This window comes from Manacus vitellinus, unplaced genomic scaffold (assembly GCF_001715985.3).
Source record: "Manacus vitellinus isolate BGI_N305 unplaced genomic scaffold, ASM171598v3 scaffold_5_pilon, whole genome shotgun sequence".
Lineage (NCBI taxonomy): Eukaryota > Metazoa > Chordata > Aves > Passeriformes > Pipridae > Manacus > Manacus vitellinus.
Window position 1 is genome coordinate 7,447,751 of NW_021940682.1, and position 25,753 is coordinate 7,473,503.

The 25,753-nt window shown below is 42.1% G+C and overlaps 1 protein-coding gene across 2 annotated transcripts in view; it reads right to left on the minus strand.

Annotated features, from left to right (window-relative positions):
• The window catches only part of DENND5B (DENN domain containing 5B), a 68,186-nt gene extending 65,495 nt beyond the window's left edge, over window positions 1–2,691 (minus strand). The window contains exons 1-2 of one of the 2 annotated variants that reach the window (XM_029963538.1): window positions 2,631–2,691; window positions 73–104 (exon numbers count right to left, since the gene is read on the minus strand). In XM_029963538.1, coding sequence (XP_029819398.1) covers window positions 73–104; window positions 2,631–2,686 — 88 coding nt within the window. In that variant the 5' untranslated portion in view covers window positions 2,687–2,691. The remainder of the gene's footprint in view (window positions 1–72; window positions 105–2,630) is intronic. The other variant, XM_029963539.1, reaches the window with a different exon arrangement.
• Window positions 2,692–25,753: the final 23,062 nt, after the last annotated feature.

Sequence of the window (25,753 nt, forward strand, 5' to 3'; positions counted from 1 at the left end):
GCTACAATGTTTAAATAGGCTGACAACATGGATTCATTTTATTCAGGAAAGTAAATGGCACAAACAACTTACCTTTGCAGAGTCTCTGCAGTGTTTGCATTTTACTACTCCGGTGGTTTAAAAATATATAAATTAAAGGTAAAACACACATAAAGAAAACATGATTTTCTGAATCAGTGATCACAAAAACAAAAGAGAAAAAAAGCCAAGAACCCACACCGCAGTGAATCCATCAGTCATTAGCTCAAAAGAACTCAGCATTGCACCCCCCATACAAAGCTACCTCCCAGAAAGTCAAACAGGGTAAGCTTTTAGAGGAGACACACAATTTAGGAAAGAAACAGTATGAGGATAGGACAGGAAGCAGCCAGCATGTCAGGGTGAAATGGCATCGTTTGGCCAAACTAGCAGGAAACCCTCCAACTCTCACAGAAATGAGATGAGAGACAAGGACCACGACAGCCAGCCCCACACTGACAAGCAGCTGGAAGAGAACCACAGGGAGCAAAACCTTGGCAAACAGGAGGAAAGGGATCTGGACCAAAGGGTATCTGATAGTACCAGCTCTGAGCCTTGGTAGTTCTGAACTACTGAGCCACACGTGGCAAGTAGAATTTACTTAGCTGTTATTCTAGACAAACAGTGAATTTTCATTAAATCTACTATGTGCTTTTAAGTGCTTGCTTACTAACTTCCCAAACAGGATTAGCAAGGCACATTAAAAATGAAGCAAGTATCAAATGTGAATTGAATCCATATACTAAAATATTAATGGGCAGATAACAGTACTGTGAATGCAGACAGAGACATCTTATTTGGTGTGTGGTGCCCATTCATGCAAACAACACAACTCACAGGGTAAGCTGCCCCTCAGAGGCAAATTAAAAAATTGGGTTTGAATAGAAGCCTTTTGCTCTCCAGATATTTTAAAAAAATATTCAAGTACTTTTCAATATTGTGAAAAATGTGTCACTCAATTTTCATTTCAATTGGACACTACATCCTATGTAACTGTACTCTTCACGACTTGACTTCTGCCTTCCCTTTAAGGCACTGGTTTTTAAAGGAACATTAAGTTTCAAATTAAAAGCAAATGGTGAAGTGACAGATGCTAGATCAAGAAAAACTGTGCTAATTTAATTTCAAAATGAGAAGATTTCTCAAAATTAGAAAATATCTGTGTTTTGGATACAGGATACAATTACTAGGGAAATGCAGCTGCAATTGTGAGGTTGTCAGTCATGATGGTTTTCATAAGAGTGATCCTATGTATAAATTTAGTGATCTTAAGTTTTAAGCAGATCTGTTTCAATTAATAATCACAGCTACAGAGGCATAGATAGCCATGTACCAAACAGGCAGAGGCATCCCTCCACCCACACCCTCTGGTCCAGGGAATGCAAGCTATCTGTCTCTCCTTCCAAGCTCTGGAATGTCAACAGGAATGCCTGTGACTACAGAAATAAAAATATCTTGTATTCCTTTAGAGGAACATTGGGAGCACAACCATGCACAGTGCTGTGCCTCGTGGTGACCATCTCTTTGACAGCTATTTCCAGTTCAAAGTGTTCAGCACATCCAGCTACGTTCTCTCCCTGCAGACGGAACTTTAGGTTTATTCTGGATGACCCTGCACGAGAAGCAAATAGTATACAGGGTGTGAGTGAGAAAACAATGTGGGAGCAGCAGTAACAGTGCTTGGCTCGGGAGCAACTAAGCTGTTAATTGTCAGGTTCAGGAGCTGGTAAGTTTAAGTAGCGCAGAAACTGCTCTGCTGGTTTTACTCCGAGCCCCACCAGGATACCAAGGTGGCAGTGGAAGGCTAGTCAGAGCTCAAGGACATTAACTCAAAGGTGTTATTTCTGAGCACAGTCTCACAGTAGAGAAGGGAGACAATATGAAAGAGAGGACTGGGACGAGGCAGGCAAAACAGTTTTCATTCCAAATTTTTAAAATCTGCATTGTCTGTAAGATGGTGGTGGCTGTCTGGGGAGTGGCTGAGGAGGGGGCAGTGTCTAACCTACCTTTTGCACATCGATACATAAAGGAATTGATGGATCACATTTAAGCAGGAAGCCATAGGGGGTTGTGTACTCTTCAATACATTTAAATTATTTGGATTTTTTGAGGGCAGGGGTGGGGGTGTGTCTGTGTGAACCTCACCAGTATTACTATCTAAATCTAGACTGCAAAACATGCTTCCTTGAGATGTCAGGAAACTTTGGGTCTCTGCAGCAGATATTGGTGCAGCTGGACCTTCCAGTCCCCTTTGTTCACAAATCTACACAATCAAGCCTATCTAGATTTGTAGGTAAGTATCCTCCAATGCAAGATATTATTCAGTCTTTATCAAGCACAGAAAGATCTAGCATATCTCATCTCCACCAATATACTGACTCCACTACTGGGATTTTGCTGGAGAGGGGAAGCACATCTGCCGAGAGAGCATCAAGAAATAGAACAAAATTTACCAGATATTGATTTAAATTAGATAAAGAAATAAAAAAGTCCAAGGATTTTGGCTTTGATTTTGATCTCTGATCCTTAGTTTGATTCAAGGGGAATTGGAAGTCTGAAAATAAAGAAACAGAGAGGGCCTGGTGATTGTTTTGTCCTTAACCCCTTTTTACCTGAGGTTTTGTCTGCAGTATCTGAGCTCTTGCCATGGAGATCTGCTTGTAGCCATTTGTACAAGACTACACAACATAACAGACAGAAATAAAAAAAAAACAAAAACAAGTATGAACAAAATGAAAGGACATCCAAATGTACTGGGGAAATGAAAAAATGTGAACCAGACATTAAATACTCCCCCTTGCAATCTCTCTTCCCCCCACTACTGGCAAAGGGTAAACCCATGTGACAAATAAACCCCTCTATGACTGTATTACTACAGAGGTGTTGAATGCAATGACAGACATGGTAGAATACTTGACAAAATTAGTAACAAGATTAAATTCTCAGTACTTCAAACAGCATCCTGCCTTACAGCTTCCCTATTATGAAAGACATCTTTGTTCACATATTGAGCCATTCCAGAGCCCGTGAAACTCGGGGGGAAAAAAAGACATCAGTTCTTCAACTAGCATTGAACTAAACCCAAGAAGTTTTGTTTAACATAATACTGTTAGCTATGTTCTTACACCTTCAATCCTGTACTGCATACCATTTTCAGGACTTACTGAAGTTACCTAATAGCTCTAGTCATCATTTCTGTCTCATAGCTGGGTGTTTTTAGACTAAAATTTGGATAAATAAGCTATGTTTAGAACTTGGCTGAACAATTTTAATGTCTTCCAGCAACAGCTATCCCAGCAGGCACTTCTAATGGAACAGCTTCCTGCTAGCCTGCCTTACTGAGGTTTCTTCCAACTGGTTTGCTCATCTCCTGCAGAAAACCAAAAAATGTTTTCAGATACCATGGAATTTCTCCATCAAAAAAGTCGCATTTGCACACTACACAAAGGCATTACACAATCCTTCTCAAGTTAAATCTATTTTTATAGACCTGGCACCCACATTAGAGCTGCAATACCATTGGCCTCTCTAGTGATTCAGTTCCTAGGTGTAAATTCAGAGTATTTCCACCACAACCTTATACTTGACCTGTTAATTCTGTTCAGAGGACCAAGACAGTTCTGCCAAGGCCAGATTATTTTGGAAGGCAGCACTCAGCAGAGGGCACAGGAGTTCTTCCAATAGAGATTCTTAGATGTGAATTTGTATTTTAGGATAACTTTCTCTTTTCTTTAGGATGCACCTGAAGATAGCCTACATTAGAATCTGCAGGGTGATGTTTTCCCACCCCATGCATCTTAAGTTATTTCATTCTACTTTTCAGCTGCTTGAACTAAAAAGTTTCATAAGTATTTAAATTAAAGAAATAAAACAATTGTCAAAGTTAGCAAGAGTCTTCTCTAATTGCCCGTTATCCACACTACCTTTACAACTCTCTCTGCCAGGCTATCCTCTCAGTTCTCCCCTAAAGATTATCATACAAAGAGAACTGGGCACCCAGCTTCCACAGACTGCGCCACCATCTCTGCAATAGGAAGGGTGAAAAGGGAAGATGTAACAACTTTGTGAAATAATGTATAGCTCAATGAACTGGGACAGGTTTCTACTACCCATTTCAGCACTTTGACCATTTATTATCATCAATCATGCAGCTAAACAGTCACAGATGTTACATAAAATCTCCTGCACGAGAAGTCAAATTGACAACAGTGATATAAATACAGAGCTATGGACACCGTTGTACAGCCTAATTCTTTACACAAACACAATGTAATGGAATACTACCATTGCCACAAACCAATTACACTTAGGAAAGGCTCACTATTTCAAAAATTCTTTTAAAAAGGAGTTTTGTCCACCCAAAAGAGTTATTGCACGTCTAAATAAGGATAAAAAGGCTCTAATGTGAGAAGTTTAGTTTCCAGCATCCCTTCCTTCTGACCTTGATTAAAATACTGAACTCTCTGCCTACAGAGTAACACTATACAGCTCCAACACTATCAGAGTCTTAAAATAGCCCCAAGTCCCAGCTGCCAACAGACCATCGACATCTCACTACACTCACTAACAACTATGAATTATACCACCCCTTTTACATAAAACTTGCATCATAATCTTGTCAAATTAAAAAACCTGTGGCTTAAATTATGTCAGTTTGGGTGATTTTTTGCATTGGGGTGGGCAGAGTTATAAAACCAGGTACCCAAGGCATGGTGCTCCTACACAATTGCCTGCTATCTTTTTGTTTAGTTACATAGCAAGTGAGCATTGTTCATAAAACCATATGAAGGGTTAGAAATCCAGCTCTCAGCTCCCAGAAGAACAGCAGAGTGACAAAATGTTCAAGCAAGAGTAAGACACCAGCACAGGTCCCTAAATGCAGCAGGATGCTAAAGTCTGTCTAGCAAGGGATTCCTGGCTTTGGAACAACAGGCACTCAACTACGGCCTTGGGCTGAACTGCAAAAAAGAGAAGGCATTTTAGATGCCATCACATTCTCTATGAAGTTTGGATAGATTCCTACTCATTTCAATCCCTGTTTCCCACTCCTCATTCCATGTGCTCACCTCCCTCCATGGACAGAACACAGAACGAGGTACCCAGTCATGCCTTTTGCACAGGACACCTTTCACGCTTGTGCTTTCTACTTATTTACCAGGACAGGATCAAGTTCAAATGGACCTGATTTCTGTCTCATTCTCAGTCTGGTTTTGGAAAAAGACTCACAATTATAATTTTTGATTCAAATCAATCTTAAAGCAGGTTTTGTTCTCTACTCCACTGTAACAGAGGTAGTACAAGGGTCTTGTCTCAGAATCTGCTTTGCTACAGTTGGTATTTCTGGAGAAAAGGGGAAGAAAAGACCAAAACCCACAAACCACCAGAACTCGTCATCCTAAAAATCCCGGTATTATTACTGTTTAGGTTTGTGTGCGAGAATGCAGGAAAGAAAGGGGAGTTTTTCAGTAAATTTTGCTTTGGGGCTTTTTTATGACAAGAACAGCCTTATTTTTATAATTCCGTCAATCCAGTGATATCAAACTGGGCTGTATTAAAATAGATTTTTTTTTTAAAACCACTTTGTTGTACACATAATATCATGCACCAATATCAGTCTCCACTCATCAGGATAGCAAGTTTCAGGTGTTTTGTTACTTGAAGCAGTTTCACCAAAGCTGTGTTTATACAGTGGCAGAGTGTGAATGAATTCACAGATATAACACCTTCTGCCACTCTAATTAAGCTTAGTGTGCAAGTCACTACAAGAAAAGAAAGAAGTTTAATTTGGGCTGGAACGTTTTCAGCACTAAACAACTGTGATATAAACAGAGCACAAAGATGCCCATACTGCAGCTTAGCTAACCAACTATGCCTGATTGGGGTTTTGCTTTTTTCTAGCTTTCCTTTTACCCATCTCACACAAGCCTGGGGTCTCAGTTCCCTGGACTCAGCACTGTTGCACTGCATTTCTCCAGTTTAAAGGAAGCCCTTGCTTTCTGATGTCCCCAAGAGCTGTCCCTCGGTGTACTCAGCCACAAAGGGGATCCAAAGGACTCGTGGCTGGTTTTTACTCGGCACTTTCCACAGGTTGTGGTGATGAAAAGGAAATTATCCCCAGTTTCCAGGGAAGATTTTTCTTCTTCAAACAGCACAATCCACAACCCACTACAGGCACTCAAGACAGCTACTTAGAACACCCTGAGCAAGGACAGCCTCTTTGCAGTGCTCTGAAGAACTGGCCCACACATCTGTGAGGTTTAGACAACTGGTTTTCTCAGTGGGCAAAAAGTGAATTTAAGGAGAGTGGGCCCAGAAGTGGCCCCTCACTGTAGTGAGTTACTTTTTTTGCACACCCTTTACAAGCAAAGGGTTACAGGAAGACAACTGTTGCTTGTCAAAGGCTGCAGCTGCTAAGCTTTATGAAAACTTAGTTAAAAAGTGGTTTTGATGAGAAAAGAGTCTGGCAAAGAAAGAACTTTGCTTCTTGCAGTCAAGAAAGCTCTTTCATCGGCATAAAGTAGAAACACTCCCTTGTGTAGCACAAACTTTGTTTAGGGAGTTCTGAAAAACTGCTGTTTAAGCTGCTGCCAATAAAGAATTGTCCTTATGACAGTCTCTAAGAGCCAGTCTTCTGCCAGTTTTCAACAAATGAATTCTTTCAGAGTAAGAAAAGACAAAAAAACCTTCTCCACACTGAAAAGTCACCAGAACCCTCAGGCAAGGCTTGAAATTACCAGACGGAGAAGGGTGGTGAGCAGGAATGAAGATGCAGAGAGACAAGGATCTGCTGCCCACGCAGCCAGTATTGGTCCTTAATGCTGGTACTTCCACTTCAGAGCTACCCCAGAAACCATTTTAGTTTGGAGATTGCTCTCAGCTGCTTCAACCCAGCGCTGCACCACAATAACTGGAGATCAGCATACCACTGCAAATGCTTCTAATGGGGGCAAAGCTGTCACTGAGATCAAGGCATTTATGCAACGTGCTGGATGATGCAGTTATTATTAGCTTTGAAAAAAACCCCAACAACTCTAGTTTTGTCAACTAAAAGTGTTAGAACATTGTTAAGAGGCAAAAATTTCATATTGAAAGAAAGATCAGTTTTTGTAACTACTCAGTTAAAATACCTCTTCTGCCATGAACATCTCTGCAAGAACCTACACGTCTTAGTCAACACCAACTTTGTTTACAATCTGAAGAACAGGCTGCTGCCAGTGAGTTTATAAAAGGGATCATTAAGAAGCTATCAGTGCACAGTAATTGTGCATGTAAGGCACATGAAAAATATTTGTTATGCTTGTGCAAACCTAAAGTAAATCACTGCTAGTTAGATACAGTTTTAGTTTTTTTCACTGCAGCAGAGCTCTAAGTATTTCAGACAAAGCATAAACAAATAGATATATGCTTAATCAGTGCTGCCCATTTTGTGGCCAGTTTCCAAATCTACCGAAAATACAGAAAGCTGAAACCAGGACACAATCACCAAGTCACTGTAAAGTGTCAGGATTCAAATCCAAAGGCATGGACAAATATTAATTTCTGGATCCAAACTAGACTCCAGGTGGGAAACTCAAAGCATAGCAGGATTTCTACTTTGCCTTTAGATTTAGTTCCGATCCCTACAAAGGCTACCAGAAACTAAATCCTTTGGCTTCCCTTAACACCTTGGGGAATATTAGGTGCCAAAGCATCTGTAGAAAGATGGATCTCATTTGAAAAGGCCAGAAGAGTAATTGTCTCTGGGTTCAGCTCACAAATGCCCCTGTGCCTCAGATCCTTTCTTCCCTTGTCCCACTCATCCCCACAGACATCTGGAAATGGAGGATATTGTGATTCTGCAAGTGCAGTCCTAACCTTTGTGCCTTAAAAGCACCACTTCAAGGCTTCTATCACATTTCTTCTCTGGTGCATTTTGGGGTTGCCTGCTCTCCCAGCAACCCAGCTTTAAACTCCAGGATACACCGTCCACTGCCATCAACAAGATCTCTTAAAGAACACAGGTAAAGTCCCTCCCACAAAAACTCAAAAGGGATCAGTGCAAAGGGCTCTGTATCTTAAAAGTCTCTCCTTTGCTGAAGCCCAGCAATTAAAACCAGTCTCTTGCCTCTCTCTCCCCTCACATTTCCACTTCCAATCCTCTAAAAATCCCTCTATAGAGTAATAAATATCCGTGTAAGAACAGTATGTTTCAGGGATGTTTTTAGACCCTAAAGCTAAAAAGACTGCAGAGAGCAACAAATGGGAACTGTGAACATTTCCTGGCCTCAAACAGCATTGAAAAGAGCCAGTGGAACTCTGAAAGTGGACCTGGAGAGATGTACAAAAAAGAGAGTAAGAAATTGAAGTCCACTTTTGCCCAAAGTGCATGTTTTGCCTATTATTTCAGTGCCCTACTAGTAGAGATGAAAGCAGCAGAGGACAGAGATCTAAATAACCCTAAAAATTACTTGGCATTTGAGCAAATGTTTCGTCTTTACCACTAATCCACTAATCTTTCAGTGCCTGGATCCCAGGTTGATTGGCATGCTAAAAATACATAGGTAGAAGGCACGTAATTGCTGCTCTAATTTTTACGTAACCGTGAGCTGTCACCAACTCCAGAGAAGCTACTTCTAAACCAGGGCTTTTAGAGCCAAACAGACACTGGAGCCCCCCTGGCCATTGCACACAACTCCTGCTGTTTCTGCATGACATATGTTATTGTACTTTACACATTCCTTTCGCATAAAGTGGAATTTTATGGAGTTAAATAAAATGCTTCACCTAATGAGGCAAGACGTACCACGCTGTTTTGGAGACCTCGGTAGCTGTTACAACATTACACTTTAGAAATGGAGTATTTTATGCTGAGCAGATCAAGGCTGCATTAGGCATGGGCCATAGCTAAACACATTTTAGTAACTATGGTTTCTGTGAGTATATGGAGGTCTGGAAGGTCTAATAAATGCAGGAAAGTGCCATGCAAAAGGAAAGAGAACTAACAAAATGTATGGGATCTGAAAGCAATGGTGTCTTGGTGTGACAATGTGTGACAGCTAAATCTGAGCATTCTGTTACAAAAAAAAAAAAAACAAACACAAGAGCATTTCCATTTTGCTTGGAAAAAGTTGCTATTCCTTCAAATCAAGTCAGGAGAGACTAATTTTTAATGCATAAGGATGGGTTTCAATAGTCCCCACTCAGCATTCCCTATAAAACATAAGCCCACCAACAAAAGAGCATTATTCTGTGTAAGAGAGAGCATATGTGTAATGTATTCACAAGCACATATATGTGCATGCTCCCTCTCTCCCAAAGAGAGGGGACCGGCAGGAACAATCTGTTACAGGTTCAAAAGCTGCACCCTGCACCTGGGGCTCTTCCACAAAATGGTCCCAGCAACAACAGAGTCCCCAAACCTGGGCACCAGCTGGCTCATAATTCCTCACAAGACTGCGGTAGCATCAGGAGTTCCTGCATTGCTCCCATAGGATTAAAATTCCCATCTCAAATCAAACAGGATACACACATGTCAGATTAAAGAGACGCAGGCATTTGCATACTTCTTCAGGGTTTGACAGGTTTCTGGTGATTTATTCTGCAGGATGCAAATACACCAACAGTATCCCTGATGGATACCTCCTCAGTGCACAGGTTAACAGGTCAGCGTGCCTTGGATTAAATATTTACATTTAGGGAGCAATTTTTTTTTTTAATACTTAAATAGGAAGCACACACAAGAGGAAAAATCCAAACTATAAATATTTGTGACAACAAATGATGTAGATCTCAACAGTTACACAGCTGTTAGCAATAAGCTTAGCAGAGGATAGCTGAGCACAAGTATTACTGGATATTTGCTAAAATAAAACCTGTAGTTCTACTATCAGGCTGAAAAAATACTTTCTTGTGAGATAATTCACTAATATTAGATTACCACCGACTATAAGGAATATTTCCAGGGCTTCACATGTACATAGCTAGTCAGTCCAATGGGGCTGGTCTCCAAGTAGTCACAAGAACAGGGAGTGCATGTGGGGAACAGAATTCCCCTTTGAAATCAAAAAGACTATACATACTATGTATGTATATGAGATTAAAGGAATTTGAGCACTTACATACATCTTACAGCTGCAAATTCAAGGGTCATGAAAGAATTACAAAACATTCAAAACTTCTAGATAAGCTTATTTATAAGCCAAAACAACAAAGCTTCCAAAACACACTCCTCTTGCCTCTGAAAAAAGTTGCTTGCTAAAGTAGGACTCCACCTCAGGCTTTGAATTCAGCAAGTTTTATTCTGTGTTTATACTGATATGACAGCCTGAAAGTGACTTGTTTTAATACAGAAATATGAAACTTCAACCTGAATCTGTATCTTGTGGCATCAGAGTATCAATTTATAAACAGCCTGAGGAACCGTCTGTTCTAGTGGTGCTTCTGGTTAACCCCTTCCCAAAATTAATGCCTCCCCAGAGAAACATCCTTTTGCCACTCATTCCGGAGCTCTAAACTCTTTGGTGTATTTATTCAGGTATCCCCCTCACCCTTCCTGCCTCCTTTTTTGTACTGGTGCTTCCCAACATAGCTGGTTTAGGCTGCAGGTTAGTGCTGAGCCACGTTTCATTCAGGTCAGGAACACTTTGATTTTACAGTGAGGGTGGAGGATGTACGTGTAACAATCCTCCCAGTGGCACTATCCCATATTACCTTCCCACCTCTCCACTGCTTTCTCCATGCCTAAAGACATGATGGATTATGATACAACCCATGGGGGTAAATCTTGAGTAGTTGACTTAATGGCAGGAAAACCTGAGCCTCATACGGGCACAGGTCCTCCTCCAGGTCAGATCAAAGTGCAGTTGCCCTACCCAAATGATAACACACAGACTCACATGACTCCACAATACTCATCCAGCTGGACTCTCTGACAGAGGTTTGCACTTTCTTTGGCAAATGACAGCGTTGCTTCATCTCCCTGAACCGTCAGGGCATGTCAAAGAAGCCATGCAATTAACACTGTCTAAAATAACTGGTGTTCCCTAAGCCTTTTAGTTTCTGCTTTGAAAAATGCGTTTAATTGCAACCTTGTGTTAACCTGTAGAAGCAAAAGCACTTACTTCTGTTCAGACACAAAGTCAGTTTTCCCCTTTTCCTAACCTTTCTTTTACTTAATATTTTGGAAATTGTGCTCCTTTGAGAAATATTGTATCCTATGCAATTGTAGTTCAGTAAGCAAGCCACAGTAGAGTGTAAGTAATACAAAGCTGCACGAGCTCAAATTTACTGTGAGGGTGGTGAGGAACTGGCAGAGATTGCTCAGTAAAGTTGTGGATGCCCCATTCCTGGAAGTGTTCAAGGCCAGTTTGGATGGAGCTTTGAACAACCTGTCTAGAGCAAGGTGTCCCTGCCCATAGCAGAGGGCTTGGAACTTGATGATATTTAATGTCCCTTCCAAGCCAAACCTTCTATGATTCTATGAATTTTCCTGAAGAGCCCTTCTACTTGAAAATCAATAATTAATTCCCTAACATGCAGAACAGCTCTGCACTTCTCACAGGATGCCCTGAGGCAGAAAGCAAGAAACTGAGATCTGGACAGAAGGGGAGCCCTCGACATAATGACCTGTCAGGAGAGTGTGGGTAAGCAAGTAGGACCTCAGGCCCCAGCACTGGCCATCACAGGGAGCATCAAATCCCACATTTGTCAGGGACACAGGTTCTGTTCAAATAGACTTGCAGAGTCTTGCTGCTCTCTTCTGAAACCTGGTTTGTCATCACCAAGGTAGGAGTGAAATCATTCCAGCATCCCTTTAGCTGCCATCTGTGCTCCCACAGGGAGGGGGCTCAAACCTGTCAAATGCCTTGAATTAAAAAAAAACAACCTCTTACCTCAGAAGTGTCAAGAGGTGGCAATTTCAGGATAACAGCCTGAAGCCACTGGCCATCAGCAGAGCACACTGTCTATGATTAAGCATGAAAATTAGGTCCCCAGAATCCAATCCTCAACTGCACTGGGGACAGCAACTTTTGAAAAATCAGAGACTCAGAGAGAGACTCTGAAATTCAAAGTGGTAACTTGTTTAGGAAACAATACCAGTCTTTAAGGACAGAAGATAAAAAGGAGTTTGGATTACAGCAAATATTGTTTCTGTTACCAGCCCTCCCTCTTTTAAACAGCTAGTTTTGATCCCTATTGTCAGGGAAAGAATGAGACATATCATTAGCATGAACATGGCAGGAAAGATATTGCTGGAAGATGACCAGGGAAAAGGAGTAACCTGAGATGAGGCGTGCTTGGCATGGAATGGTCCAGTTTGCCCAGCAGTGTGGAACGTGAGACTGATGAGGAACCAGATCCTGCTCAGCCCTCCCTGTCTGCTCTGCCTACCTGCAGCACGGGCACAGCTCACACACAAGCCATGATTCTCTCACCCAGGACAGGAAAAAACCAAAACCAACCAATCAACCAAACAAAAATCAGAGCTACCGGAGTTGGAGAGGCTCATATATATTTTCCACAGATGCATGTGGGGACCAACCATTTCAATGTCTATTTAAGGATATGCATTGGAAGCTCCCTTGAAAGCCCACCCAGTTCTGTTAGTACCCAGCTGGACAGCAGGTTTGCAAAAAATTAGTGGCCTTTTTGTTTCGTTGGGGATTTTTTTATCCTTTTAGTCCTGCTTAAGTGTCCGCCACAAATCATTTCACCTCCCTTCAGGAAAACTGTGTTTCAGAAGGTACTGCTGGTAGCTGATACTCTTCTGCCTAATTAATAACCCCACACCCACTAAATATTCCATGCTGTCAGACACTGCCCGAGTAGACAATCTTGTGTACCAGTAAACACAAGGCAAGGTTGGGCCTTTGCTCCCTTCTTCACCAAGGCCTGAAGGATTTTTCTTGTAATGAAAGCCTTTAGAAAGCCACTCTGGTCCTGTGTCTCAGTTCACTCAGACAGGTTTGCTGCTAAAGATTTTTCCCTAAGAAGGAGGATTTCTTATGTTGTATAGCTTTTAATTAATTGGGGCACCTCAGACCAGAAGGTCTGCTTGCTCCCCCTAAGTGAGCTTCCTAAACAACAAAAACACGCTTAACATGTGGTGGGGTTATGGTTCAAAAGTTCATTTGGGCTTAGCTTTGTGCTAGAAAACAGTTTTGACATGTAAATTTACGCAGACTCAGATTTACCAGAGGTTTGGGAGGCCTAGAAGGCATTTAGAGCATGGCTGTGCTGGCTGTGGATAACACAGGAGCATGCCCATTTCTGTGTTTTTACACAATGCACTGTCATAGCTGCAGTCAGAGAAGGGATGACTAATGCCAAGCAGATACACAGACAGACCCCTGACAGAGTCACAGAGGAAACTGGAGAATTTCAGAATTTCAGAATCATCCAAAACATGTACCTGTAAAAGCAAGGGGACCGGGATTGAATGGATCAGAATAATCGGGTCGGGAAGGACCTCTGGAGGTGATCTGGTCCATGTCCCCATTCGAAGCAGGACTGACTTCAAAGCCAAATCATGGTGCTCAGAAGCAAGACAAAAATATTTTTGAGATGAAAAACTGCAAAGAGAATTCAATAGCTGTAGGGAGAGGAGTGCAAAGTAAGACATCAACATTTCAGCATCTTTGGAGCAAACAGTGTTAAGTCAGGATTTCTCTGATTTAATGCTTTCAGTGCAAACCAGGAGGCACTCTTGAACCTGCAGTGTAAATACCAGGTGGGAAAACAGTTTGTGAGGCATTAAAGGTATGAATCACCCCTTGCCAAGCCTCTTTGAAATACTTCCACCTCCAAGCAGAAGCATCAGTAACATCATTTTTTGGCTGGAGACCATACACTGAACTGATTTCACTGTTTGCCACCTTGCCTCTCCAGGAGAGGAAAGCCCGGCATGCTCAAAGGCACCATTTGTATCTCCTGGATATTACAGCTCCATGGTCCCTGCACCTTCTTCTGTGACCTCTGTTCACATCCAGCAAATCATGCAGATTTGTCTCTGGGAAGCCACTTTTTTTTGGCAGTTGGCTGCTTTCACAACAACAAGGCCCAAGAAAAATAGTCGGCACAGTTTCGGTGCCTTTCCTAGCGCAGCTGCATCCCGGGCAGGACTTAGGCTAATCCCTCCTGAACGGCCTTGTTGCTCTTGCCTTGCTACAGAGCAGCTTGCTACAGCCCTCCTGACATTGGTTTAATGCTGATTAGTCCCGACACAATTCTGGTGCAGGCTTCCTGCCAGGCGAGGGAACGAACAAAATTGGTTTGCGCACAGACCAGACGACAGCTGCAGTCACTCCAGCTCAAATCTGTTGAATAAGGACCCTTTTCTTGTTTACCAAGATGAGGCTAAATTAGCCCAGCATGAGACAGAAGGACAGAGCAAATCCTAAAAGCCAGCAATGCCAACCTGGCTCTGAAGGTGCGAGATGTGACTTGGTCAGGTCCCGTTAGCTGTGCTCAAAGAAGCCACAGGGGAAGCATAAGCTTTGTGTTAAGTGTATCCCCCAACTCAGGGAAGAGCTGGAGTTTTAAAAAGGAAGTATTTGGGGGGGGAAGATTACAAACAGAATGCCCTCAGGTTTTTTCAGAGCCAGAGAGGCAGTTTGTGCACACTTTACCTTGGAGCGTATTTTTCCCCATATCTTTTTCTTGCAGCCCTAAGAGGAGAAAAGCCTCCAGCTTCATGAGCCCCCTGTTCCCACAGTGCCCTTAAGGCAGTGTCAGGCCCTAACCTCTACCACTTTTTCCTCCTGTTCTGATTTTTTCTTAGGCTGAAAGACTGGAATCAACCCGCATTTCTCCAGCTGACTTCAGATGCTTGTATTACAGTATTTGGAGCATTGTAAAGCTTATCGGGCACACACATATCACCACACTGTTGCCAAAGTAAAATGCAACATGCTTTCTGTCAAAAGTCATTCTGGTACATGCTTAAGGACAGATAGTCTTTAGATGCAAAACCATTAAAACTGATAATATACTGTTCAGGCCACAGAGCATAACTAAAATTAGGTGGCATCAAGATTGAGAGAAGCAGTACAAGTAAAGATGCACTTAGATGATTGCTGTGCTTGGTTTAGAGATGGGGAAATAGGGAAAGAAGGAAGAATGAAGACAGATTCAATCACAAAAGAAACAGTGGCATCCCTGCCTATGGCACAGGGGTGGGTGAGGTGATGGGAACTCTTAAAGTCCCCTCCAATCCCAGTCTTTCTGTGATTCTACAAATCAAGTTATTTTTCGACAAGGTGCTTATATCTTTCTCATTCACCTGTTTTCTCGCTAAAACTGCATTACACATAGCCATGGAAGCTGCCTGAAGAGCAAAAGGTTAAGGGCATGCTTTTTGCTTGATGGTGCAGTTTGAAGGGAAATTTCTATCATCTCTTAAGCATATGCTTCCACGCTCCTCTCCTTGGAGAGCACCTGGGACTCCTGTGTGCTGGCCCTCCACATGCAAAAGATACTCAACAATCTCAGAGATGCTTTAAAGAGAGTGTCCACAAAGCTATGAAAGTGTCTAAAATCAGATGCCCTGATCAGCATGCTGTCAGTAAGTACCTATATAACAGTATTAGCTATGATGGTTGTTTTTAAAATGCACAGGGTATCCCGTTCGGAAGGTTTCCCACTCAGGAGTGATCCATTGACTTGATCTGGAGCATCATCTCTGTTTGCAGAATGACACACAGATCTCTTGACACAAATTACAGAATCCATCACCTTCCCAGAGGCAGCACATGTACAGAGACAACAGTTGCACGTGAGCTGCTTTCCCAACTTTTGTCAGCAAGGTTGGTATTACTCAGGCTCTTACAAAGTGATTTAATGGAGAAGTAACACTGCTCAGCTCTATGGTATTTGCGAAATCTTTAAACCCATATCCAAAAGTGGATACAGCACCACAGGATTTTCCTTCTATATATAAGAAAAGCCTGGCTTTTGGCACTTGCAGGGTTGGCTGCTCACTGATTGAGGTTTATGGATTTGCTAAATAACAACTCCTTCAGCCTGGGCATCTCAGCTCTGCAGGATGCTCCTGTCCATCACATTTCCTTCCTCAGTCACCAGAAATAAATCTCCTGCCCATGTCAGCCACAGTTCAGGCACCACTTTGCCTGGTTTCCAATCCCTGCACGGCCTGATCCAGCAAGGAAGCAGGCAAACTTCCAGTGTTTTACAAGCACAGCACCCTCACAAAATGCAGCTACAGCTTTGTGCTGGTTTTGGCAGGGGTAGAGTTAATTTTCTTCACAATAGCTAGCTATTTGTCTTCCAAAGTCACTGTTACGTGTGATGGTGCCCTGTTGTCCTGGGGATGGCCGAACACCTGTCTGCCCATGGGAAGGGAAGAATTAATTCCCTTTTTTTTCCTGCTTTGCTTGTGCATGCAGTCTTTGGTTTACTCATTAAATTGTCATTATCTTAGCCCATGTTTTCTCATTTTTACTCTTCTGATTTTCTTCCCTATCCCACTGGTGGAAAGTGAATGAGCAGCTCTGTGGGGCTGAATTGCTGGCTAGGGCTAAACCACCACAAACTTCTTTCTAAGGGAATACCAGAAGTCAGCTCTAACATGGTGCAATATGTAGAACATTTGCCTTCACGCATGAAAAATTTGTTCAGTTTTTTGCTTGCTGGAGCAGGGTGAAACTGGGTCTAAATTTTTCCTCTCCCATCTCCCAGAAGAGATGATATCCACCAAAAATGGCTTGCTGCACGATAACAGAAGTGCACCATCGATAAGTTGAAAGGGAGACATGAAAGATGGATCTCAGCCATGATCCAGTGGTCAGTATTTTGTGTCAGTGCATGAATATTCCTGGGGTCTGCTCCCTGCCCAGCCTCACGTGCATGGGGATCCTCCTAACCAACATTTAAATAGCAGAAGTCTCCTGGTGGTACCTCTCAAGTGATGTGTCTAGCCATCAAAGGAGATTCCAGCAACTAAAAGCATCTAAAGAAAGATATTCCTTATTTTAGGCTTACTTCATATATTACCTACAATACTCCAAAAGAACAATATGGTATCTTTTATAAAGGTCATTAAAAAAAAAAACAAACAACAACAAAAAAAAAACAACAAAACCCAAACAAAATTTTTTCCTGTTAACAGGATTTGGGGCCCATACATTCTTGAACAACAGAAAGAGCAAGGGAAGAAAAAAAAAATTTTGTTCAGGACCATCAGAAGGCAAACTGAAGTAGGGGAAAGGTAATTGTGTCTTTGAAAGACTGGAGAAGAAATGCAACAATTAACTTTTCTTGTAAGTTTATTAGTGCCTATGTAACTTCTGTTTTACATATACTTATCATAAATGAGCAAAACCACAAGGTTTAATAAGAGCTTTTCTTATATCCTACTAATTAAAAAAAAAAAGATGTCTCTCTTCTCTACTCAGGTATGGTGCCCAAGTTTTAGGACAACTCTATCATCTTGCCTAAAAAAATGTAGAGCCTTTCTCCACTTTATAAAGACCAAATAAAGCACAAGCCTGAAGGACTTTGGCATCTATCTTTGGCAATAAACAGTATCCTCCAATGACTTGGGTACCTGCAGAAGAAGGCATGTCACCCTTCTGACGGCACAGCATGGCTCACAACAAGGTTCTCAGAGCTACCAGTTGCTATTTCATCATCCCCACAAGCAACTCCCACCAAAATCCCACCAAAGGCAGCTTTTGCTCAGAGGGAAGAGGGAAAAAAAAACAGTCTTATTGATGGATGCTGAAAAGAAAAAAAGAAACAGTTTTAAAAGACAAAAATGGACACAAAAGGGGAGGGGAAAGTACAAACCAAACTTTTATATGTCTATATATCGACAAGACAGAAGTGTTACTAATTTTAAATTCAGAATTTATTCATGTAGTTAACAGCTTTTCTGAAGTTCCTCATTTTATCTCCAAGACCTACTGTGTCTACGTATCAAAGACTGAGGAAGATTTTAAGCATCTCAAGATGAAAATCAATAAACCACTGGTTTCTGGAACAGTAATTTCACTTCCCTGAAAGTTGCAGCTGGGGCAGAAAGGCCAGTCTCTTAGCAGTCAGCAACTGTCAACAAAGGGTTCAGTAAATTTACCATGGCAGACTTATTTACTGCACCAGTGCTGGAAAGTCACTTCTGCTAAAACATTATTACAGATGAAGCCCAGCAGAACTCTTGGATCCAACAACGAACAAGCAGTGCACTCCTCGTTCCATCATCCCTCTGAAAACAGGCACTCAAATGAGTTTCTGGTAATCCCTTTGCTACACTATTGCCTTGTGACTAAGTTGCACAAGTTACCTTCAAACCAACTGTCACCCCAAGTGACTGACTAACGTCATTGCTGGTCTCAAGTGAAACTTCGTAGCATGCAAAGTGTTTTGATCACTGTTACATACAGATTTGTAAGATTTGATATGGAAAAATCTAGTGATTTGCCACCAGCCCTTTAAGACATCAGGCTTAGTCAGGTACCAGACCAGCACACAGTTGGCTGGCTCTTGGGGAGATTGTGGGGTTAGAGGGATATGAGGATCTCCAAGGCAGGGAGGTACAGTCAGCTGTTTGGCTAGCAGGAAAGAAAAGAGAGCCCTAGTCTTCCTTTCATCCCTGTTCACCCGTTTTTCTCAACTTCTCAATTGTGTTGTCCACATTTCGATCTTGTGATTTATTTAATAAAATAAATTTAAACCAAATTATCTTCTATGTTGACCTCAAACTGCTTCCCAATAGAAAAGGTTTCAGGCCAAGTGATGGACATAAGATATTGTCTTCCTTCAGGGCAGCTATCCCAGAAATCACTGTGTCAAACCCTCTATCCTCCAGATACTCTGGAGAAAACAACACAGCTCTGAGGTGGCCATCCCTGGGCTGCTCATGGCAGGACACAGCCAGGCTGGCTTCCTGGCACCAGCAGGACAAGGGGTGAGAGCACCCCAAGCCCCAACCCTGGTACCAGGTAATACACACAGGCCAGAGCCAATTTGCTGACTCAAAGGGCAGAGTCCACAACCAAAGGCAATTATCACAAAGTGTGATTGACAAATAGTTGTATATTGCTACAGTTTGTTGCTTTGCTCCCTTCCCTCCCAATAACCGAACATCTTACTCCTATTCCTAATCCCACTGGCCCCCCCAGGTAATCCTGACACTTTACCACTGGTAAACAAGCATGGATTGCTCCAGTAGGCACCATGTTATGTAACAGAGCTTGATATTATTCAGAGCAGAACCCCAATTCCCAGTTTGCAGTCCTGCCACTTTCTCTTCAGTCCCTCCTAAACCATCTCTTTTACAACTCCCAATTTCTTGCATGTGACCTGAGTCACAAACAGCACTATAAAAAAAGAAAGAAAGCTTGCATTATATGATTATGATCAGATTTCCTTTGCTCCTCATTTGCGATGATCTTCTATCCAACCTTTACAATAATCTGAAAAGCAAGGCAAACTCAGGCATCCAGAGAGAAGATGAAATAAACATTGTTCTGTTTTCATGCATCCTCAACTGTTATTTATATAGATGTCTAATTACCCCAGGCTTTTTGCAGTACAAAAGCTGACTTCAGCCTGCGCTCATGCCACAGGGCTTGTGGATGTTTTCACAAGGCAAAGCTTTTGAACAGAAACCAGAACAAGCCCCGAGAGGTCAGTTCCCAAGCAGATAACATGCCTTCCCACTGCTACTATTCACCCCGCTCCCCTGTGGAAACTCCGTGTTCACCAGCATTAGTGAGGTAACAGCAGTGACATCTCAATCTGCTGCCCGGGGGAAGTCAGGCAGAGGAAGGGGCTCCCTGGGAGAGGCAGCTCGAGGCCAACCCAAAGTGGGCAAATGCCACAAGAGATGCTGGTTGCCTGCTTGGCACCACTGGATGGAGAGGGGCTGTCCCAGCTTCTCACTAACATGTGCAGGGGCAAGAGGGACATGGGGCAGTCCCACTACTTACTGGCAAATGTTTTCTCCCTTGCATCCCTTCAGTGGCTGCCCAGGCCCTGCCAGGTCCTCTCTTGTGTCCTCTCCCATCTCCAGGCAAGAGCAGCCCGGTGACCCAACCTCCCCATTTGCCTCTCCAGTGAGCTCAAGGGACGAGCACCTGGAGACTGCAATGGTGACCTGATATGTTCTTGTGCTAGCAAAAGTAGATGGCAAAACTGGGGAAATCCCTCTGCTCCAGCCAAAGGTGGGTGTAGAGAGATGAGAGAGAGAAAAGGACACCACAGCTCCCACCAGCGCTGCCAGGTGCCCTTTCTCCCCAGGGATGCGACACAAGGGAAATACCACAAAATGCCCCAGCTGTGAGGAAATGCTTGTGCTCATTCTCAGATGGTAAAAATCAATCATGCACAAGGCAAATCCACAGGAGACCTGGGCTCCATTTGTTCCAGCACTCAAGGAACTGCTGGTTGTTTGCTTTAAATATGTATTATTTCCACACAATAGCAGTTAACGTACCACTTATTACTCCCACCATCTGATAGGAAGATGTACATTGATGCTGGTTTGTAGTTGGCATGCAAGTCGCCTACTGATAACCCAGGAACTGTCTCTTAGAATTGCACACAAAGAGCACTTTGCAATTCAAGTTAACCGGTAGCAGGAGAAAAAAATAAATCCTCTTGCAAGCAGAATAAAAACCTGTCTCCAGTGTCTATCTCCATCATCTTCTAGCTACTGTTTTCCAACAGTAGCAGCCCCTAATCCTAAGAAAGATACAGTTCCACATAAAAATACTGCACAAAAATGAAAGAATAAATAGGAAATTATAAACTTGCAATAATGACAGCAACTGCTACTAGAAGATTTTCTATGCCCTTCTGGCTCCTATTTAGCAGGTTTCTGTTCCAGTGTAACCATAGGAACAGCAGTGAAGAGTCTCATTTAAAAGCCTTCACTTCAGCTGGTAGGTTAAGTTATGAGACTGCAGTGGGCTTGAATATTAAAAAACATTCAAACGGCTCTAAAAAAAGCTCAATTTGTATTGTAGGAGACAGACATCTGTGTTGTAAACAGACACAGTGCCCCACCAGCAAATAGAACAAACCAACCCTACTGAAGGAGCTTGCTAAAAATCAGGCTCAATAAACAGGTTAAGAATACAAATTGTGAATTGTTTAACACACTAAAACTGAAACCATATGTTTCCTGTGGCTGTTGTTTCGTTTAACAGACCACAGCAAGACAACTGGATGAACAGTGACAGTCCTCAGTAATATGACAACTTCACAGCAACGTTCACCTAAACCAGTAAATTTAATATCCTAAATTTTACCTAATCATTCAAAGTAAAAAATTCCACAGTTCTGTCTCATCATCTTTCCTTCAGGAAATATGAAAAAACACAAGTTAGGTATCTTAAAAGAAAGCCACAGAAACCAAGCCAACCAAATACACAGCCCAAGCAGACTAGGGGTTAAAGGGAGCACTCAGGAGCAAGTGAAATTAAATAAATTATGAATCAAAAAGGTCTACCTAGGTGCCCTGTACCTATGCATTTACATCTTTCTCCTTAGGAACTTAAGACAGCCACTTACCCTAAAGCATCTGTGACTTTTCACACATTAGCAGTAAGACTCATCTGCAAGCAGAGCTGGAGACACATTCAATTATTCAGCAACACCTATTTAATATACTGTACTACAATAAACAACTGGACAAAAACCAAATGGGAACCTTTACATTGCACTCACTACAAAGGACAGGCCTGTACATCATAGGAAACCATAATATCCCTTTTTTATAGGTTAGTGAATATGGTAACTTTTAAGCAATTATTATGTCCACGGTCTAAAGAAAAAGTAAACGATCTTTTGGTACTTAGCTGTACAATTTGCTGCCTAAATTCAGAAAGACCATAGACATTTTTCAAGCAGTTACAAAAACTACAGGATCTCTTTAAGACCACATCAGAGATGAAGCAGAATATAAAATGAAGCTTCAGTAACCATCTACATACATTTCAGGGAAAAGGATTTGCTGTCCTTTGGTGTCCTGTCTGCAATCTTCTGCTTAATTTCTCATCCATGCTCCTGCTCCACAGGCTCCAGCTTGGTAGAAGGCAGGAAGAAATGAATACTTTGTTCTCCAGGCTGCCATAGCATCACTTGTCAAGTATTCAGAAAGGATCAGACACATCCATATTCTTCTTCTCATAACTTGAATCATTACCATTTTGCTGGCCCATTTACAATCTTCTGTCTATTGCTACTGTTCCAACATGGTCTTTGGTCTGTCTTACACACATTCACTTTTAACTAACGCAGAGGCTTTGTCCCCACAGGCCACTATCTGCTTTGTCTGCAGCAATCAAATTTTCAGGAGTGTTTGGGATCTCTCCCTGCAAAAGCACAGTTGATGTGGTAAGTAACATGGAAAAGCCCCAGTACTTTTATGTTCTGCGGTATAATGTTGGTCATACCTCATCAGAGCTTCAAAATTATGATCTTTGTAGCATTAGAGAAACCAAATAAAATGTAGGCTCATGCCTCTTTGAGCTTTTCACATCCAAGCCAGAGCCAGCAGCCTTTACTGGCTGGACTGTCGTCAGGAGGAGACTACAGGTGTTCTACCAAGAAGGTTTGTACTGGCTATAAATAGGCATCACAAGCTGTGCTTGTAGTTAATTTTGGCTTTACTTTAAGGGAGAAATCAAAGTTTTCTATTTCCTGTGCCCTTGTTCTAAGCATGTGTGCAGCTGAGTCAGTTCCCTTTGCTACAAGTGCCACAGAAAGATCTCAGATATCTCTGGTTCAGGTTTTCACATTTCTTTCAAATAAACTCCCTCATTATTAATGCAAAGCCCTATCCTTGTTTTATTTACAGATGGTAAGTGATGCTATGTTCAGATCCACATATAAAATTTTCATGTTAGACATCTGCAAGTTAATTACAAGATAAAAGTCTCCACAAGCTCCAGCGCATTGCATGGTAGGCTGGCAATGCCTCAGAGGTGATTTTAGCCTCTTGTGTTAAAAAGATACCTGGAGGATGGGAAGGATACAGAGAAAAGAAAGCAAGCAGCATCAGCTTTAAACAGTTCAGGGAAACTGTTTCTGATTTCACAGACAAAAGAAGCTTTAAATTTCTGAAGAGCAGAAATTTTTCTTTAAATGAAGAAAGGTTTTAATGTGTATGGATTCAAAAAACGAAAAGAAAAGACATTTTCTCTAGAATGTGAAACCCCAAACTTGCAAAAGAAAACTGCTAGGATACAGAAGAAAGAAAAGGAAGAATGAAATATGTGAAAACCAACCTGAAACGTGGAATGATGAAAAATATTGAATTACCTCTTTTTGAAAGAAGGTTCCTATAGCTACCTTACCAAAAGGTGGCTTACAAAGGGATAATTATGGGATTTTCCAAATATATAGCCAGAGACTCCCTCTCAGGAGGATACTGCTCATTCCTGCCCTTCCTCCCACTCTGTCTCCCACACATGCTACTGCAAGGCAGTCCAATACTATGATGCTATTCAACATGACTGCATTTATAATTTACACCAAGGAAACCACTGCAGTGAGAGAAACCTGCACCTGAAGAGCCTGAGGCTCTTCACTGCTTTGCAACAGCCATCCCTGCGGTGAGCTAGGGACGTTTTATTATTTTTTTTAAACGCATTCATTATTTCTAAATAAAGGATCAAATGAAGAGAACTACCAGTTTTACAGAACCATTGAACCATAACTGCTACAAACATGAACAAAAGGCCCTGTCAGAGACGTATGCAACAGTGCCTGAGCTCTGTGTATCGCAGACATGGACCACGTCGCTGCACGTGGGATGCTCCAAAGCATTGCCAAGTCAATCAGTACCCACAGTCCCTCATTAAGGGTTATGCAGTACTTCAAATGGTGCCATGCCATTGACAATACTTTAGTGAAGGAAAAACATCATGCCTGGCTAAGCCAAAAAGCTAATCAAATGCCCACAGAGAAGACCCATAAGGTGACACCACTCGCCTGACTGGGATGAGCTCAACGCTGTCAGGTGAAACACCTGGCCGGATCCTCAGATGGACAAAACACAGGATCAGATCCTGGGAGTTTGGGCAGGAACTTCAATTGCATGTTGAACCTTTTAACTGCATTACAGAATTAAGATTCCTCTTGTGCTCTGTAGCTTTCCTTAGGTCAGAGAGATTTATGAGCCCCATTAAGGAGGTGGTGATGAACAACTGCTTTTTACTTCCTGGGGCAAGCTGTTTTATAAATACGAACTCAGTGTCTTAAATCCATGCAGATTCCTGTAACCAGCCCTGCTAATGTCATACTTTATTTTCTGATGCTTTCTCCCTACTATTCTGAAGGAGAAGAAGGGCAGGGGAAATCCTGTTCACATGCATATTTCAAGATGATCTTCACCTGCTTGAACTCACACACTGAACATCAAGTTCTAACATTTTAATGCGATGGCTCAACCATGTTTGTTGTAATTAAAGTTTAACAATTTTTCAAAGCAAGATTTTAAGCTCTACGTTAATATTTCACAATGTGCTGCATTACCTTGGTGCCATGCCCTACCAAATACTTTACACAACCTGCAAAATCTTCTTATTCAGCCAGATACTGGAGTTCTCCAAGACACATCAAAGCAGTGACCTGTCTCCTGCCCTGGGAGAATGCACTTCTTCACACAGCCCCCCAGAGCCACTACTGGCCTTGCAATACAATCAGAAGGTTTGTCCTTGTGAAGGTAAACCTTGGAAAATGAACTACAGGATGACATTGAAAAGATGTATCAATTTATGTTTTATACCACAAAGATATTTAATCTTCTCATCAATGACAACTGGGCCAGGAGCTGCTACTCCGAAATCATACACAGCATCCAGTCCTAGACATTCCACATGCTCACACAACTTCCAAAGAGATTTCCCACCCACCCTCTTTTCTTCCATGAGATACTTGCTGTAGGCAACCATCATACACAGTGGGACCTTAAGCTTTCCTTAAATAGCCAAAGTACTTAACAGTCCCTTTGTGAGGAGAGTTTTAGCATGAGGACTTTCTCTTTCCTCAATCCCACAGATACTGTGCATCAATGAGAAGACAGTGTTTCAGTGTCACCACTTCTCTTGAGGGGCAGCTCAGGAATACTGCTTAGAAAGGAGAAGGGAACAGCAGGGAAGAGCATGCAGCCTGGGCACAAGACTCTTGAGCAGAGCCCTCCCAAACCTCTGTCAGCCTGTGCCACTGTTTCCCAGGTGCTTGGAGGTGCAACCACAACACAAAAACACAAATTACAATAGGACCTAGAAGCTCTCTTTGCTATTCCTAGAAGGAATCTGAGCAGTCTGAGGAATTTTCTATAGTCAAGCCCAAACTTAAGGCCTATAAACACCTATGTGTCTGCTTCATCAGCAGACCTGCAGTGAGCAAACACACTGATAAACTACGTTTTGCTACACAAAGTTGCTTCCTGTGAAGCACTAAGACTGTCTGGGGAGAAGTAATAGCTGCATAACAAATGAACTGGATAAAATGAATGCATCAAACAGCAAAGTATCGATGGAATCATTCGGAAATGAATGAAATTCATATTGATGAGTCCATTGCTTTGTTGCAACTGCTTTTGTGCTAAATAGGAGGGCAGTTTTGATTAATGTAATGATTGTATTGAACTTCAGTCTGATTAACATTTTATTTCTTCATATTCTTGCCTCTAGTTGAGGGACCACAGTTTGTTGAGCATGAGTAACCATGCACTGAGAGGCTGCTGTACCATTTGAGACAGGTTTCCAAAAGAGTAGGGTGTACCAGC